The sequence below is a fragment of the Seriola dumerili genome, unplaced genomic scaffold (genome assembly GCF_002260705.1).
Source record: "Seriola dumerili isolate Sdu_G_001 unplaced genomic scaffold, Sdu_1.0 BDQW01000002.1, whole genome shotgun sequence".
Classification (NCBI taxonomy): domain Eukaryota; kingdom Metazoa; phylum Chordata; class Actinopteri; order Carangiformes; family Carangidae; genus Seriola; species Seriola dumerili.
In genome coordinates this window covers 2,304,737-2,322,878 of record NW_019174257.1, presented here as the reverse complement: position 1 = coordinate 2,322,878, position 18,142 = coordinate 2,304,737, and the positions used below count along the sequence as shown (strand labels likewise).

The window sequence follows — 18,142 nt, the reverse complement described above, 5'->3', positions numbered from 1 at the left end:
CATGAAGTGGAGCACTCAAGGAATGACTCAAAAGCCTATAATCACATTACAAGAATAAAAAAGCAGCATTTTCCCCATATTAATTAATTACCTGAAGTTAATGGTATTTAGCTATGGTTGAATGTCTCTCCATGCTTGACACTGTGTCGACACTTCCAGTCTACTTCTTTGTCTTTGTGTTGTGGCTGTAAAAAAAAAAAAAAAAAAAAACAGTGAAAGAGGTTGTCGAGTGTCTTGAGGGTATGCTTAAATTTGGAATGAGGTATGTGGATACATGTTTGACGGCTGTGGCCGTTAAACATGCTGCATTATTAGACATCAAAACACATTTTACAAGATAACAGATGTCCTGTTCTGAAATTGTGAGCCCATTACTGGTACTGAAAACTGCAGGACTCCACCACACACACAGCTGTTTGTCTTTCAAATTTATTTTGTATTGCAAAGAGAATTTAAAGATTTTTTTTCATAGAAACAGGGTCCATTTTTTATCTTAAACAAATATGGCAAAATGAACATAAAATTCTCACAGATGTCTCAGATTAAAAATGAAAGCAGTGTAAATTAAATTATTTAATTTCTTATTGGCATTATTGGACTGTCTGGCATTATGGACCTCATCGTTTGCAGATGTTTTTCATTATCCTATCCACCGCTTCTTAAAGATGTCTACTTCTTTCAAGCTGCTGCTTCTCTTGACGGAGACGTGATTTAACAGTCCAACTGTCACTATCTTGGGTTTGCAGTAAACAGAGTGAAAGTGGTGGATCAAATTGAAACATGGTTCCCATGCAGTGATTAATCATTTTCTTTGAGCTAAAAACCTACTTTTTTGGAAACTACAGAATCTCTCGTCACCTACTGACTGTCAGAGCGGACACGAAGACTGAAAGGTCAAATGTTAAAGTTGCTGTGAACTGGCTATAACCTGGGTTCAGCTTGTTTTCATATCAATCAACAGAAAATTAGTAACACTGACATGCATTGTGTTGCTATAAACTGCCAGCACTCTTACTCACACATGACTGATACATGAAAAAAGAAAGAAAAAAAAAACTCTTTTCAGGCCGTGTCTATGCTGTATCTTCCTTGTATTCACCAGGGTGCGAGTTTCAGTATGATATCATAATAACACATAGATACATATATGATGATGATTTGTGTTCAGAGAAAGATCTATCCTCCATTAAACCAAAAGCTGGACATTCATGATATCTGATTTCTAAAAAGGTCACCATTGTAGTGTTTCTGATATAATAAATTAAATAATGAATTGTGAGCAAAATGGAAAATACTGTAAAATTAGCACTTTGCGTATGCATATTCTGCCAGATATACATACATTGACAGCGATCCTGTAATGCTTTGTACAAGCAGTTTGTCCTTTTTCATAGAAAATGAAAGGAGGTATCTGCTGCTCAGCAAAGCTGATAGACAATCAATCACCACAAAAATAGCTTATTGTAACAAAACAGCAAAGAAGAAATACAACTATCCCTTTTAAATTACAAAACCCAAATATATATCTAAACTTCAAAAGTTGAAACATTGTCTTCATTGTGCTACCAAGTTTTACTTGGTCTTTTATCATTACATTGAATCTAGGAAATCGAGTTCTATGCGATCGTGATTCCTGCCCGTGGATAAAACACACCAAAACACCAGATCAAGTAAACAAAACTGTATCTGTTTTCTGTTTCCCTGGCCCTGGTTTTAGTATGGTTGCTGTGCAGTTGACTAAACTCTGTGCTCTCTCCAACTGAGGAAACAGATTCATCAAACAGAGGTGCACATTCAGGTGACTACACGGCAACAAGATTAAGTCAGTGGTGGTTCCACATTGGGCTGCCTTTACAATCTTGCTGATGTACAATTCAGCAATGTCTGTCACCACACACCAATGACGCTGTTGATGTAGCAGCTGTCTACTCTGGTGCTGGTGCTGGTGCTGGATTTGTCTCCTGAACAGGGACTCCGACAGTTTCGATGTGTGTCAGTGAGAGAGAGGAGGTCCTGTCTTCAGCTGAGGCTTCCTGGCCCTGCAGTGAGGGGGAGGATAAATGAGGAATATATTACACAAAAATGTTTATATACTGAAATAACCAAAGTATGACATCCATTGCCTGACATTTAGTTGCATGCTACAAGTCCCAATTTTTTATTATTCGCTGCAACAAGTCCTCAAATGGTGATAGAAATTCACAAACTAACTACTACTAACTACTGCAGTGGAATTCAAACTCTTTGTTGCTGTGGCACACAAAATTATTAAAAGGTATCAATATCAACTGATCACAAATATAATATAATATACCATATATATTTAATTGATTTCATGAGATTTTGGTCATTATCAAGCTCAGACAACAGCAAGTATGCCATGGCATCCCAACTGAAATCCACTGCACTGGCTGAACACCTTCAGAAGAACAAGACAAACTCAACAGCTAAAAAAATAAAAACACTTGCCAAATACCCAAATAAAAATATGATCTTGTTATTAAATACTTATTTACCAATTTGTGAAGCATGTGAATATCCACCATCCTGTTTGTGCATTCATAATGCTGAAGCATTAAAAACAATAAACAGGGTACATTAAAGTTTTCATCACAGTTAAGAAGCGCTGATATGTCTTAAGTCTGACATTAAGATAAATTGGATTTACTTTTCATGTATTTCAAAAAGAACTCACTGGAACATCGGTCTGTGAAGGCTGCCCTCCTGCAGGCTGAGGTCTGAGTGCTGCATTGTCTCTGCTGGGTTCATCCTGAGAACGATCCTTTTTCACTTTCAGATGTTTAGCCTTTGATTGAGATGAATCTGACTCATTGGGTTTAGTTTTTGCTTGGGATGTTTTCGTAGCAACACTGCTAGCGCTCGCTCCTGCCGGTTCCTCTTGTGTCTTCGGCTGGTTTTCTGAATCTGAGTCAGCGGAGGGATCCTGCTCGGCCTCGGATCCTCCTTCCCGCCGTGTAGCATCTGTCTCATCCTCACTATAGACAGGTAGGAGTGTCTCTACTCGCTTTTCCCCGGGTCTTTTGGACGCCCTCTGACGAACTTGATTCCTACCTAACCTGCCTTCATTGGCTTGGTGCCTTGGGGCTTGCTGTGGTGCGTCCCCTTCTTCAAAGCGGTCGCGACCCTCGATCCTCTGGAGCTGAGGCTGATGCGGCTCCAGCTCCGGAGGCCCTGGATCCCTTCGAGGACGTCGCAGAGGTGCAGTGATGCCATGCTGGAAGACTGCCTGCACACTTGCATACAAGACTACCTGTAGAGGAGTAAATATAAATATTCCAGCATAGAGAAACATTGTCTGATATTTTGTATTATTAATATGTCAGTGAGTATTTAATGAGGGTCCTTACCACAATGGAGAGAACGACTGTGAGGAGAACTGGGATCTGCAGGGTAACTGGTAGATCTTTGAGGAGGGCTCGAAGAAATTCACTGATCCCCTGGCCAAAGTGCTTCAGTGGCTCTGTGATGAAGGTTGTGATGGTAACTGAGAACGCCTAAACAGAGAGGGATGTTTAAAATCTAACTCGCGTGCCATTCCCACAGAAATGCCTACATTAAAAACAAATACAAATTTTGGAGTACTGAAGTTTAGGAGGACTTGAGTGTTGAATGGGAACCAATCTGCATGACTCTTATTACAGCAGTGCAACATTTTGGTTCTTTTACGTAGTGATGCCTTGAGAATGAGAATTAATAGTAATGCCATTATTATGTCAAGTTTTTGAGACAAAGCAATAAATAGCCCAAGCAGGTACTCAAAAGACCTACCACCACACAGCAGAGTGACCTACCTTGGTTGGGGGTACCAGCAGAATGGGGTTGACCATGAGGACTTCATAGTATTTCTTACAAGGGTCATCCTGAAGAGTCAATGTGCTTCTGAACCACTCTACAGAGAAAGAATCAAAGTCAGTCTATTACAGCAGCTGAGAGTGCTTTCATCATTCATCACTTCATCATTTTTCCTATTAGTGTTAAACTGTGTCATTATTAGCATATGAATTCTTGAGTTATGGCCAAATATGTGTTTTGTGAGGTCACAGTGACCTTAACCTTTGACCTTAGACCACCATATTCGAATCAGTTCATCCTTGAATCCAAGTGAACCTTTGTTGGATGTAATGAAATTCCGTCTGGGCATTTTCTGATGCATCACATTCAAAAGAGCATGAGGTCACCGTGACCTTGAACTTTGACCTTTAACCACCAAAATCGAATCAGTTATCCTTGAGTCCAAGTGAAAGTTTATACCAAATTTGAAAGAAAGTCCCTCAAGGTGCCATTGACATATCACATTCAGGAGAATAGGACAGATGGACGGACAACCTGAAAACACAATGCCTCCAAACGAATACAGGTACAAACTGATATTGATTCTTCAGGTTTAAAATCTGATAACAATATATCAGTGGATAGAGAATTTTTTCTAACATAAACACGAAACGTACAAATCCCTTTAAAAAAAACTGTAGCCAAGATACACACATTTTACAGATCTGAAGATCATTCAGCCTTTTTACAAAGCTGAGAATTTTGGAGATACGAGTTTTTCACAGAACACCAAGGACATGTAATGTATGTTCCACTTGTTATTGGCTTACCTTTCAGACTATCACTCCAGTCAATTTTCTTCACTCCAGTGCATTTTTCATATACACTGTCCATCTTTGCTATGTCGCTTTGGTGCTCAGCAAATTTAAAACAAATGTAATTGCATTACAAACATCTTATTAGTTTAAAAGGAAGCACTGGATAACAGCTTAAACAAGAGCAAGAGAACTGAAGAGCTACTCACCTTGTAAAGGTAAAACCAGTTCCAGACAATACTGACGAAGAAACAGACAGCAAACAGTCTGCTGAACTGCACGAACCAGGAAACAGTCGACCACAGCTGGGTGCTGATGATGGCTATTATGACCAGAACACCCAGCCCCACCTGAAACACAAGCAGGGAGAACACAGGGAAATTCTTCTTGCATGAGTACTGCGATGACTGACAGATAAAAGCAATCACATAAATCTGCTTTAATCTTTCATTACATGTAAGATCTTCTGTGTTTTCATCTTCAGACATTAACATTTTCTCTCTACATAAACAAGGTACTCAAGTTTGCAATACACTCTTAGTTTCACTTCATACACAGGCAAAAAAAAAAAGACAGAACTTAGACTCTGGTTCAATCTGAAACAGTGAGTCACTTTTTTCCATGGATAGCACGTGACCAAACTATCTCAAAGACTCATAAACAAAGACTTCAGATCAGTGAATGAGCTCACTTTTAACAGCGTGTCAATCTCCACGCCGAAAGTGTCTTCAAAACGCCACTTCCAGGCCTCATAGTCATGTGGTTTAAGATCCACCAGTATATGACTGATGGCATTGTCCAGAGCCCCGGTTCTCCAGTTGTCTTCACCCTCCAGAAGTGTCTGAATCTCTGTCATGGATTGTTTGGACAATCTGATTTTGGCATCATAGAAGAGGTCTGAGGAGTCACTGGGCTGCGGAGAAAAAGGGACAAGTGTGTTCAAACGCCAGTGCCCTGTTTTCTACTATTTGGTGCCAACAACACCTGGGTTCTTCATTATTGAAGCAGAATTATAACATTATATAACATCTAAATAAAAACATATATTACAATTATGTAATACAAAATAAAATGACCACAAACCAAACCAAGTCTTTTTATTTCCTTCAACAGCCTGCTAAGGAATCTCTTGAACACTGGATTGCATGTAGGCTGCTGTGACATGTGTGTGATCTTCTTCTTTTGTTCCTCAATCTGAAAAAAAAGCAAAGCACAATGTTTGTGATGCTTGACTGATTGAGGGAAGGCAGTTTTTTTTTTGCTCATTTGTCATATAGGGATTCAGTTGTCTCCAGCAACATTCATTCACTCCTGGGATAGCAGCACATACATGCAGTGACCAGCAACAGTTGTTTAATTTTGAACTGGTTCTATGATTTTTATTGTTTTCCTAATCTTTGCCAGTTGCTCTCATGTGTTGAAATGCGTCTGTAATGTTTTAACAGAAAAGTCGGGGGTAACTGTCTGTAGCAGAATCACTGGTATGCATCAGCAAGACCCATCTGTTCTATATGACAAAAGATGTCAAAGAAATCAGAGTAAATTCAGCTTCCAACCCTGACATATAGAGTTTGAGATCCTGCTTTTAGTTCCCTTTTTAGAATTACAACAGCCAAAACCATCAGATATGAAAACTAAATAAATGAGGGTATAAACTCAGTCAAGATCTAAATTCCAAAACATTACACATTATTACACATAATTGAATTTATCAGTAAATAGTTTTATGTTGCGTCTCTGTTGCACTCAGGATGTCTTCAGTGATCATCAAATTAAATTAATGACCTTGCCAATACCACATAGAGTGACATTTAATATCAATTTCACAATCATACTGGAAGAATGGAAAACCAGTACGGATGATATGGCTTAGAATATTTTATCATTATATCACATTTTCATCTCGTCACAGCATTATATAACAATAATCCCTAATTATATAATTAATTAAATGAATGCAACCTTGGACTGCCAGTATCCACAGTGTTGTGATATAACCAGACATACTGAATTGCTGTAACTGGTTTCCTCAGTGGAACACCTAGCAATGGATAACACCAAACATCCTGTCTATTGTTTGAGCATACTGGAGACTAGCAAAGGTACAATACTAGGCATAGTCAAAATTCAAGTAATGGTGCTTTTGAATCTGAACCTTTTCAGTGTATTTAAAAACAGGTGTAAAAACTGGAAACTGACATTGAAAGAGGATAGATGTTTGAATGTTTATAATATTATATCTGCATGTTACAACATTTGGGCAGTAGTGTAGAAAAGACACATCAGTTTGTTGTTATAATGATCCGGGCAGGCCAAAACCACTAAGGAAAAAAGTTACTTACTAGCACTACCACCATCTGTATTATAATTCTTATACGTATGTTACATGCTGTTTGAATATTTGGACAAGTGTGTTATATGTGAGTTATCTAGTGACAAAATAAAGCCAAACCACCAACCTGTTTCTGTAGATCCACTACTTGACTGCTACACGTCTCTAACTTGGCCTGGCTGGAGTCCTGAGTGTATTCTCTTCTTTTGGTTGCCACATTGTCATAGGTAGCTGGCTGCGGGTCACACACACGCACGCACGCACACACACACACACACACAAACACACACAAGTGATATCAGAATGGCTTCAGAGTATTCAGAGTAATAACAATGTTGACAAATGTAAGTACAGTCAGTGTAGACCTCACCTCAGTGGGCTTCCTCATCGTTTTGGTGCTTGAATCGTAGTTGAGCATATCATAAGGGTCGACCCAGTCGTCGTTCACCTGCTGCCCCACGGCAGCCAGTGACAAGCAGCACACCAGAACACTGAGGAACATCCTGGCAGAGAGGCACGTACTTCCCAAACGAACCGTCTTGCTTTTTAGCTAACTAGCCCCGTGGGTGCAAGTGAAACAAGTTCAAGAGGTCAACAGTGAATTTGTGAATAAGTTTTGTTGTAACATAAATGTCTGCTCTAACTATATAAAACAACTCATCATTGCGACTACAAGGTACCGCCAAACAGGAACTGCTTTCCGGGAAAACACTTTGACACAACGGAAGTTACGTATTTCGCAAAGGAGCATGGGAAATGTAGTTAGTCACGGGTACAAAACGGTACAAAAGGATTGCATGTTCTTCTCTATGTTCCTCTAATGAATTTCCGGCAGATGTATGTGGTTGAAGTAATTTAAGACTTTTTAACTGTTGGGTTGTTTGATTTATGTATCATCATATACATAGCTGTATATAGCTATGTATATATATATATAGCTATAAAATATCAGTTGTAAAATAAATATGGTAAAATTATAAAGGAATAAAAAATAGTAAAAAGAAAATACTCCAATAATATAGAAACCTAAAAACTGTACTTGATTAAACAGTTCTACAGCTTGTGTTAAGTGTGCATACCACATTACAGTGAACTGATGGTGCAAAATAGCTACAAGGACACCGAAGTCACAGCTGGTTAAACAGTGAGATTTACTGGCAATGATTGATAATATCTGGATGCAGATTAAAAAACACAAAAGGGAACTATAAAACTAGACTAAGACTAAGCTGATTTAAATTTATACAGCAGGAAATGGGGATGTCATTATCTCTTCCAGATAGTTGTTAGGTGTCTATTTAGTATTATGAGGAGAATCTTTTTGTTTGAATGTTTTTGTTTTTTTCCCAAATGACAAGTGAACAAAATTCTGATCCCATTTCTGTATTTGAGATTCAGCCTAATTTGTGATCTGTGATCAAGACTACAAAATATAGCCTGACAACTGCTATCATGACACTGAAACCTGGTCACCTGGTGTATCACACACCTGGGAGATTGGAGCTTCAAAGTCCAGTCTCTCTAATTAATATAAAGTAACCAATGCAACTTGTGAATCTGTCGGTTTCATTTGAGTCATACTGAGCAATCCATATTATTACTTAAATGACATATGAATGACACTGAAATGACAACTTATTCCAACAAAACATGTTTATTGCAAATATGTGTATTTAATATTTACAAACTCTGTTGAACATATTTATTGTTATTGTGTTAAACATGTTTAACAGTTCAGCTCTTCGGTGAAACAGCTCCATTCGAGGAGCTCAAGGCAAATAATCTACATCTTCAGAAAGATGTAACCACAACACCAGCACTGTAATACCTATAGATCATAGCTCTAGTGTCCTGTTCAGGGGTTTAAGGAACCTCAGCAAAGGTTGCTAAAAAGAGGGCATCCATGTCAATGGCCAAAGTTCAGTGTGTCCATGATACAGGAGCCCATGGTGTGAGACCCATCTCAGCTCACAAAGCTCCATAAATGCTTACCTGCACACATGAGTCCAGGCAATGTTTAATCGTTAGATAGAAAGGCAGGACTGCAAGAACGTTGTGGGTTCAAATTTATTTTCCTTTTCGCCCTTTACCACCCTTCACTCCTCCTTTGCCACCCTTTGACGGCCTTCCTTTGCCTTTGCCACCTTTTCCTTTGCCTCCTTTAGCATGTTGGTCTTTCCTCTGCATTCCCCGCATGTCTTTCTTCATGCGACTGTCCACCACTTTGAAGACTCCCTTGACACCAGGCGGCCGTCTCACCTTCTTGCCGGCTCCCTTTTTGCTCACAACGTATGTTACTTCTCTCTTCTCCTTTCCAACCCCTGCTTTCTTGTAGATACTGAAAGAATGACGCAAACACAAAAGGCAAAATGACTGAAAATTATAATATCGCACAATAATGATTTCCTTTTGAGGTGCGGCTCCAACCCTACAGGTGTGATGTCATACCTCTTTAGCTGAGCCATCTTCTCCCTTTCAGAGATGTCCACTGTATTGACAACTGCCTCCGCTTTCTTCTTAGCCTGCTCCATCTTTTTCAGCATCTAGAAAAGTCACAGAGAAATTGATAGATTAAGTTTATTAAAATTAAAAAGTTTTGAATATTTTTGTGCAACACCATATAGATCCAGTAGCTGTAATATTTTCAATAATAATCCAGTTTTATCATCTTTTGGTGTCTTCAACATCTTTTTAATCATCTGTCATCAACAGTTGCACCGTTGTGTGATTTTTCCTCGACTTACCCTCCTCTTCTTCCTGGCCTTGGCCTCAGCAACTCGTTTGATAGGTCGGGAATCGATCTCCTTCCATTTCTGTTTGTACTCCTCCACCATCTCTTTGGTGACTGGCACTGGCTTCTTCCGGTGTTTGCGTTCATCGTCCAGGAACCACTCAGGAACCTCCCACGCCTCGTCGGAGTTTGCAAACCTGCAGGAGCATACAAGAGGTTTGTTGCACAGGTACATACGATACTGGTCATCAGAGCGATCGCGGATAGCTCATGTCTTTGCCAATGTCAAGGCAATATTTTGCTTGTTTTCCCATTGAAGTATTAACTTACATATTCAGGGTAAAAAACATTTTGTATGATTGACTCATAATAAACTTACAATGCCACCCTTAGACACATTTTTGAGAACAATAGAGACCTATGGCACACACGAATAAGATACAACACAGCAGAAATACTTACATCAGTTCATTGTTGGGAAAGAAAAATACAGAGATCACCAACCTCACACTTTGCTTAAGCTTTGTGAGACAATGTGAATCAGTTGGAAGGTAGGCACACTTTGAACCACAACACACACACACACACCTATGAAAGGAGCTGTCCACCAGGTCCCTGGCTCTCTTCTTAGACGTAGCAATCTGACAGCCGAGGGCCAGGCCTTCTGCATCTAGGATCCTGGCTTTCTTACCTGAGGAGTGCAAAACATACACACATCCACAAAGTTACACATAACAGAAAAAAGCTGAAGCAGTCTCACAGGTTCATTCTCCATTTTCTCACTCATGTAACCCAGCTGACATATGCAAATGTGTAAATTTGCTTTATAAAAAAAAAAAAGCTTCTTACTCTGACTGTGTTTTAAACATTTGGTTTTATCAGCAGTTGTTGAAGTAAGAGGATGACCACCTGACAGTGGAATGTCATGAATGGGCCAGCCAAATATCTGAAATTTACACTAAGCGATTCCCGTCACTCACTGGTGCTTTCTACAGGAACAACCTGGAAGTCGTCGGCATCGGCTTCTCCTGACATCCCAGCAGCCCCCCTGGCCTGCTTCATCCTGGTGATCTCCCTGGAAAAAGGAAAGTTGAGCAAAGTTTTGTGTGATTTATTTGTATATCGTTTTAGCACTGAGCATTGTTTATGGGAATTATTTGAACAACAAAGGGGTATACAACAGTGAGTTTGAACAACATGGAAATTAAGCTCATTCATTTTAAATCAATTTTCCTTCCATACATTATATACTGCTTGAACACAAAAAAAAAACAAAAAACAGAATGAACAGCCATAGTAAATGAGGTTTTACTTCTCATCGTCGCTGCTGTCATCTGAGTCGCTGTCACTCTCCTCCTCAGCTTCCTGTGAAGGTCCTGCCTTTTCCTCCTCTGGCTGAGCAGTTTCCCCCACTTCCTCCTCTTCCTCCTCAGCTTTCCTCTTTTTGCCTTTTCCTATAAAAAAAAAAAAAAAAAAAAAAAAAAAAAAAAAAAAAAGGGTTATTATGTCAGCCCCAGATTTAGGAGAGCTACTATCCTTGTAAAATTGACGCAGTTTGTTTTTTTGTGGCGTAGCTTTAATGAATTGTGGACATATATTCTAGAAGAAAAAAAAAAAAAGACTTAATGAACGTGTGAATGAGGAGAAAGCAGAGGCGGTTACCTGTCTGTTTGCTCTGGAGCCACTCTGTCTGCTGGAGCTCGCTCTCTGCGTCTCCTTCCAGGTCGATCTCAGAGAAGATGCCCTGCAGAGCAAAAGGGCGCCGGGATCACAGTTCAGAGATCACACAGAAATCAACTCATTTGCAGGTGAAAGCCATGAGTGTGATCAGCAATGAGGTGAAGGAAGAAGCAGGTGACCAATCATAGCGTAGCATCAAACAGTGGAACTGTTGACGGCAAAAGAGCAGCCGAGCTGTACATGTTGCATTATGGGAGCGTGCACAGACAGACCTTGCTGAACCACAGGCTGGTCTCTCGTTCTTTCTTCTCGTCCTTTCCCTCCAGCTCCACCAGCAAACCACTCTCCTGCCCTTCATCCTCCTCCTCTTCCTCGGCGAACTGTACTCTGGGAAATACATACACAAAATTAGCAGATAATCACAAACTAAACTAGAGAATGATTCCTGCTTGTGGGTGAGTAGGACATTATTTCCAGAAACTGTCAGGAGCAGGAATCCAAATAGAGCACTGATCTTTTTTTCATGAAGTATTGACTTATATGGTACAAGATTAAATGAAAAACAAAATGTTTAAACAGGTTGCACCAGTTTAGTTGGTTTAAATTTAATCCTTAATTCAAGGGCTGAAATTAATACAGTCAGAGCACAATGAAAACAGAGTACGAACAGCACTCATGACTTCAGAGTAACAATTCTGGGATTCAGGTCGCAGGTGTCAGTAAAATAAAGTAAAACGCAGGATCGTTTCTGTCTCTGAACAGCTACTTACTTCTTCTTTGGCGCTTTCTTCTCCAGCGCTTTCTGTCTGTGCTCCACCTCTTCCATCTCCTCTTCATCTAAATCAGAGGCCAGGGACATTTTATCTGCATCGTCATCCTCTTCCTCAGACAGGTGAAGGTCGTCCTCTTCATCTAACAGAGTGTCTGCTGCCTGCATGTCCCCCTTGGATATATCAGCCAGCGCCTGATGAAGACAGGTTAACATGAGAGGAACATTCAGATGGCACTGATGAAAGATTCAGCTGCATCTCTGCGTAAACTGGAACAACGGTCAAATTTAGTAGCAGTTCAAAAAGTCCTCAGGAGTATTTACATCTGTATTTTGTTGAGTTCTGGCTGGTGACAAAAAAGGGAAATAAAACTCTAATGGCAAGAGTGTAATAAAAACAGTGGTTCATTACCTTTTGCTTCTTGACGGTGGTGAGGGAAAACAAGGATGAGTCGTTGCCGTCAGCGATGGAGATGCCCGGCAGGTCCATCTTCAGCTCCACCCTCTCCCTCTGCTTCCTCCGCTCCTTCAGCAGCTTCCTCTTCTTCCTGATGGAGCATGACAGTTATACAAAATCTGTTTTCTCAAGAAATGTTTTTTTTCACTAAATCCACATCGAGGGCAACGGTGTCACTTTTCCTATGGCTGTTAAATCAGCAGCAATAGTACCTCACTATCTGATCCATGGGGTCTGCTGCAACTTAGAACTGTTGATTAGAAACTACAATGATCAATACGACTGTGCAGAAGCATCCAGACAAATTCAGCACAAAGTAGAAGAAAGGAGGAAAACTGAAATTTGAAAATCCTTTTTTGGATTTTAATAGGCACCTTAACCCATCAATTGAACAAGCAACACATTAGTTGCAGAAAATAGAGAAAAAATAAAAGTCTTGAGTAAAAAGAAAAGAAAGTTTGCCATACCGTTTCAGGTCAGCCACCTCCTCAGCTTTCATCTCTGCCAGTTTCCTCTCCATTTCTTCCTCCTCGTCAGTGTCCACTTCCTCCTCCCCCTCTCCTTCTACTTTCTTCTTGTCTGGCTCTTCCTCTGAATTACTCCCATCTTCATCAGAACTTAAGCTATAAACAAAGCAGAGAGGATTTTTGATCTGCTGTGACACATCCTGGCAGAGACATAACAATTTTTCAGAAGCTTTTTGTAAATGTGCTGTGAAGAGTTGTTTACTTGATCTGCTGGTCAAGCTGTTTGGCCTCCTGCTTCAGTTTCCTGGCCAGGTATCTCCTCAGCTTGGACCTCCAGTTCAGCAGCAGGCTGCAGATGTGAGGATAGGGGGAAAGAAGAAAACACACAGACGTGCAAAGCTTGAGTTATTAATCATGGCATTCAATGTGCAATAAAAACAGCACAGAACAAGCTGTTGTTTTTCTAATGCACAAACCTCAGCAGTGACCCACATACAAAGGACTTACCGGAGTTCTTTACGGCCCAAGACTTTGATGTCCCGACAACACTCCTTTATCTCAAGACTGGTGGCTGAGTGAGACTCCAGGTCTGGGTTGTCGAAGGTGATCTGCGTGAAAAAGACAGAGTGAGAATACAGGCAATACAGGAAAGCTTTTCTTTAGCTCGATTTTTCTGTCTCTTCACTAAATGAGGCGAGTCATCCTCCACTGCATACCTAGTGGAGGTAGTACAGATATCTCACCTCGCTGGCTTTACCCAGGAAGTCCACTGCGTTGTCGGCTTTGAGAAAGGCTGTCACTGTGAAACTGTGGTAGAGCGTCAAATCACCGTCTGTGTATCCCTCCGCCTGAACAGAAGAAGAGCTGTTTGGTCAGTAACGGATGCAATCTTGGAATCAAAAAGTAGTAAAATGTTTGCGGGGGAGAACCGTCACATCACATCAACACCATAGCAAATGGCGGGTAAACTGCCATTCAGGTAATAACAGATCATGGGGGGAAAAAATTCAAATTTGGCATTTTTGTGTGACAGTTCTAGTGCTCATCTAGTAATCCATCATCCCATGCGGTGTACATGCCTTTGGCTTCTTGACAGGAATCAGCTCCCTCACAGTTTTGGCCTGCACCTCCACCTCTTTGAACGCATGCTTGGGGTCAAAGAATTTACCGTCGATTTTATCCGGGGCAACAAAGCCTGGTGAGGAAATAAACAAATTGGCTTTAGATGCGATCTGCAGAAGTGACCAAAGAAAGAGGCTAAAATCCAGTCGAATGACTGCCAGACAGTCACTGACCCTGACAGATGACAAAGATCTCGGCGGACTCGTTCCTAGACGCTTGCGGCTTGGTGGCCTGCACCTTCTTGAAGAACTGCTGGAAGATCCAGAGCAGTGGCTGGTAGTCTTTGGAGCGGAAGACCTTTGTGACGAATGTGCCACCTTTGGTCAGAAACTCACAAGCCAGTTTCAGAGCCATGAGGGTCAGATGAGCTGGTGGGGGAGAGGGGAACAGAAGGAGATTTTAGGGCCGTTAGGTTCCAAAACCATCCATCATGACAGCCGGGTGTGCCTTTCTTAAACTACTCAGGGATCGAAACACAAGCAAACATGAGGAAATAATGGTAATTTCATTTTCCTTACAACGTGCAAATGTTGATGTACTTTTATCAATTTTTATCACCACTTATTGGATAACCACAATAAGTGTGTTTTTTTAGCCTGTATTAGCTGGAAATAATAACTTTTGGAGACGTGTGATTGGAAATTTCAGTCTAATGTCCTGAAACTTTTGCTTTTACTGTACTTACCTTGTGAGAAGGCATCATGTTGCCAGTTGGCTCCCACATTTGGAGCTCCATCATTTAACACCACATCAACCTTCCAGGTCTGCAGCTCCTTTCGTAAAGCCTGTACACGGGACGGACGGTATGTCACTTAATAAATCCATGTTAAGAACTATTGTATAATATGTGATTTTAGAGACATCTGATCTTTGGAAAACTGTGCAGCTTTCAGGTGAAAAATACAAACCCTATTTGTACACTATCTTTTTCTATTTCTATTAAATTGATCATGCCTGACTGGGGCGGCTGTGGCTCAGGAGGTAGAGCGGGTGGTCGACTAATTAGAAGATCTGTAGTTCGATCCCCGGCTCCTCCAGGCCGTATGTCGAAGTATTCTTGGGCAACATACTGAACCCCACGTTGCCCCTGACGACTGTTCCATCAGTGTATGAGTGTGATGTATAAATGCGAGTCAGTAAGGCAAGAAAAGCGCTATGTAAGTGCAAGTCCATTTACCGTCACTCTGTAAATATCATTGTATGTAGCACTGCAGCCAAGACACCAATGTGTTTTCCTTCAGTGATCATCTGACCTCTGGAGCAGCTCTCTCACCTGTCTGCATTTCTCAGTGGTGATGTCTTCTTGCAGCGTCACCACATTGGGGATGGGCTTGATGGGAACCAGGTCAACACCTGACAGGAGGAAACAATTTAATTACATTTTTACATTTCAATTTAAACATTCATTTGCATTATATCTGGGTCACTGTCATTGATTCTAACTGGGGTTTTTCCAAACAAATAAATGACACTAGAGCTAAAACCGTTATTACCATTATTATTGTATAAAACCGTTTATTAACAGATCAATCCACAGAAAATTGTCAACTATTTCAATGTTCAGTTAATTGTTTATGTTCATTTCTATGCAAAAAATAATATTTCAGGCTTCTCAAATGTATTGAATTGCTGGTTAACTTAGTCCTCTATATTAAACTAAATATCTTTGGATTGAGGATTGTAGGTTGGACAAAACAAGCAATTTGAATATGACAATTATACTTGTGGAAATTTTCTAATGCTTTGTGGACCATACAATCAGTAAAGTCATTGACAGATTAATCGATCGAAAAAATATCATTAATTGCAGCCCTAACTGAGACTGATCAGCACAACTTTATTTGTAACGGATAAAAAGGCAGAGATTACGGTAGATTGATGCTAAAATATGATGCTTTTAATCAATTTAGAGCCATAGAAGCAGATGAGAACAATTATTAAGTTTAGAAAACTGAACCAAAACAAAGTGAGAACACCGTACTCACCAATAATGAGACTTGAAACTGGCATAAACTTGGACGCTACCTGTAACCTGCGAGGAGAATTTTAATTATCAGTGTCTTTAGATGTACTCATACTCCACAACACACATCATTCATTTGTTTCATTAGACAGACCTACAAATACACACTGTTGGCAGTTAATCCTTCTTCATGACGGTTGTAATGTTCAGTTTGTGTTGAAACTGTTTTAGAGAGGTGTTGATTCTACTGCATGATCTATTATTTAGCCTGTACTCATTGATATAAAGTCAGTGGACAAAATAATAACTTAATGAAGCTGGGAATCACTGCAGAACTGCTGTATTAGACTACACTGGTAAACTTTTGCGACTGCAGCAGCCCTAAATCAAACCTGAAGGAGGGTTGAACCACCATGCTTTATAGATGATCTATTTTCTGATCTTAGACAGTATTGAATTAACACACAACAAGCTGTTCGCCACTGACCAGGGTCCCCAAACTGTGTTTAATTTTTGTTCCTCTACGGAACAATGACTGCTTCAAGCCCTTGACAAAGTTGTCCACTAATATAAAGCATCTGATCAGGTGTTGACAGGCAGCTCACCATCCACCCGGAGCAGCACATAAGTCGACCAGAGCTCTGGCTTTCTGCAGAAACGTAAATTTACGGTTGAGCTGGATGAGTTTGAAGGAGGAACGAGAGCGATAGCCTGAAAAAGACAAGACAGAGACAAGCGAGTTAACTGGCAAGCCTGCTGAAGCTAATATCTAATGCTCGTTATCTTTTCTGAGAGTGGTACATTACCTGTTTCTTTAGCCAGGTGGTAGAATTTATCTTTTCGGGTCTTTCCGACTTTGAGTTTCTTCCCCATGTTTGTTGCTGAGGTTTTACAGTGGACTCTAACACAGAAATATCACACTTTTGTCGGGACTCACAGCACTCACACCATGTACATGAAAACAACACGTGTTTGTGCCCGAACACGGATGTTCCGGGTCACACTGCCACGATTTCTTCTTCTTCTTCTTCTTCTTCTAGTTTGTTATCGTTCACAGGACGCTACCGCCACCTGCTGTCTGCAAGTCCAGCCTGCAGACCCTATGTATGAAATGAAATGAGACGAAATTAAATTAAATTAAATTAAAACCATAATATACAGGACTAAACTTACAACATCGGTGGTAAGAAGTCACTCAGGCTACATTTAATTAAGTACTGTACTGAAGTACAGAATTTCTACTTATACAAACCAAACCTGAATTCATAAAATATGTTTAATTGCTGTAATTCAAACTAGAGCTGCAACAATTAGTGGACCAAAAACAAATTAATCATAATAATTTCTCCATAGAGTATATAGTCATTTTTCAAGCAAAAATTCATTTCAAAACATTTTCTGGTGTCAACTCCTCATATGTTATGATTTTCTTTTTCTTTTTTCTGTTTGTCATTGCCATTTTTACCACTCCAATACAGTGGGGGCCAAGTAAATGGAGTTTGGTTTGCAGTACTCATCACATTAAAAAGATGACCATCTTCTCTTCAGAAACAAGCTTATTTAACCACAGACCTCACACTTTCTACAGGAAAAACACTCACAATGAAAACTGATGAATAAAATTCATACAGATCCATTGTATTGGGGTGGCAGCATAAATCTCAGACAGATATCCATCTATAAAGCCCAGACAAAAAAAAAACAAAAAAAAAACTGTCTGACTGATAAGATGCCTCAAAACTTAATAAATATTTATTTTTGTCATTTGGGTGAAGTGACTACTTAATGCATCAAAAATTTCACACTGACAGGGACCAAGTTTAATAATTATGAATATTAGTTTTAGTTTGTTTAGTATGTGATATTATTGTATCATGGACTCCACTACAGTTGGAACAATAAACACAACAGAAACCATCTGGTGTAAACTATGTGAGGCAAATTGGAGAAACAAGTAACACACTGGTTTACATTTTAATCAATGCTTTATTTCATTCATTTTCATTACAGCCGC

General features: G+C 40.0%; 2 protein-coding genes across 2 annotated transcripts; both read right to left on the bottom strand.

The window, feature by feature from the left end:
- Positions 1 to 424: 424 nt before the first annotated feature.
- Positions 425 to 7,642, bottom strand: clcc1 (chloride channel CLIC like 1). Its single transcript, XM_022758036.1, has 10 exons — positions 7,310 to 7,642; positions 7,067 to 7,174; positions 5,691 to 5,801; positions 5,299 to 5,520; positions 4,817 to 4,957; positions 4,623 to 4,722; positions 3,813 to 3,910; positions 3,369 to 3,515; positions 2,696 to 3,271; positions 425 to 2,039 (listed from the first exon to the last, which is right to left on the bottom strand). Exons 1-10 carry the CDS (start codon positions 7,439 to 7,441, stop codon positions 1,926 to 1,928), a joined length of 1,749 nt encoding a protein of 582 aa, XP_022613757.1. The 5' UTR covers positions 7,442 to 7,642; the 3' UTR covers positions 425 to 1,925.
- A 955-nt stretch (positions 7,643 to 8,597) lies between these two features.
- On the bottom strand, positions 8,598 to 17,097 carry ftsj3 (FtsJ RNA methyltransferase homolog 3). The gene is made up of 21 exons (XM_022753959.1): positions 16,935 to 17,097; positions 16,734 to 16,839; positions 16,151 to 16,197; positions 15,439 to 15,518; positions 14,851 to 14,950; positions 14,339 to 14,533; positions 14,123 to 14,238; positions 13,787 to 13,891; positions 13,551 to 13,651; positions 13,306 to 13,392; positions 13,044 to 13,199; positions 12,532 to 12,667; positions 12,121 to 12,314; positions 11,623 to 11,737; positions 11,333 to 11,414; positions 10,983 to 11,124; positions 10,651 to 10,745; positions 10,259 to 10,361; positions 9,684 to 9,867; positions 9,388 to 9,482; positions 8,598 to 9,277 (listed from the first exon to the last, which is right to left on the bottom strand). Exons 1-21 carry the CDS (start codon positions 16,999 to 17,001, stop codon positions 9,007 to 9,009), a joined length of 2,577 nt encoding a protein of 858 aa, XP_022609680.1. The 5' UTR covers positions 17,002 to 17,097; the 3' UTR covers positions 8,598 to 9,006.
- Between the last annotated feature and the right edge of the window lie 1,045 nt (positions 17,098 to 18,142).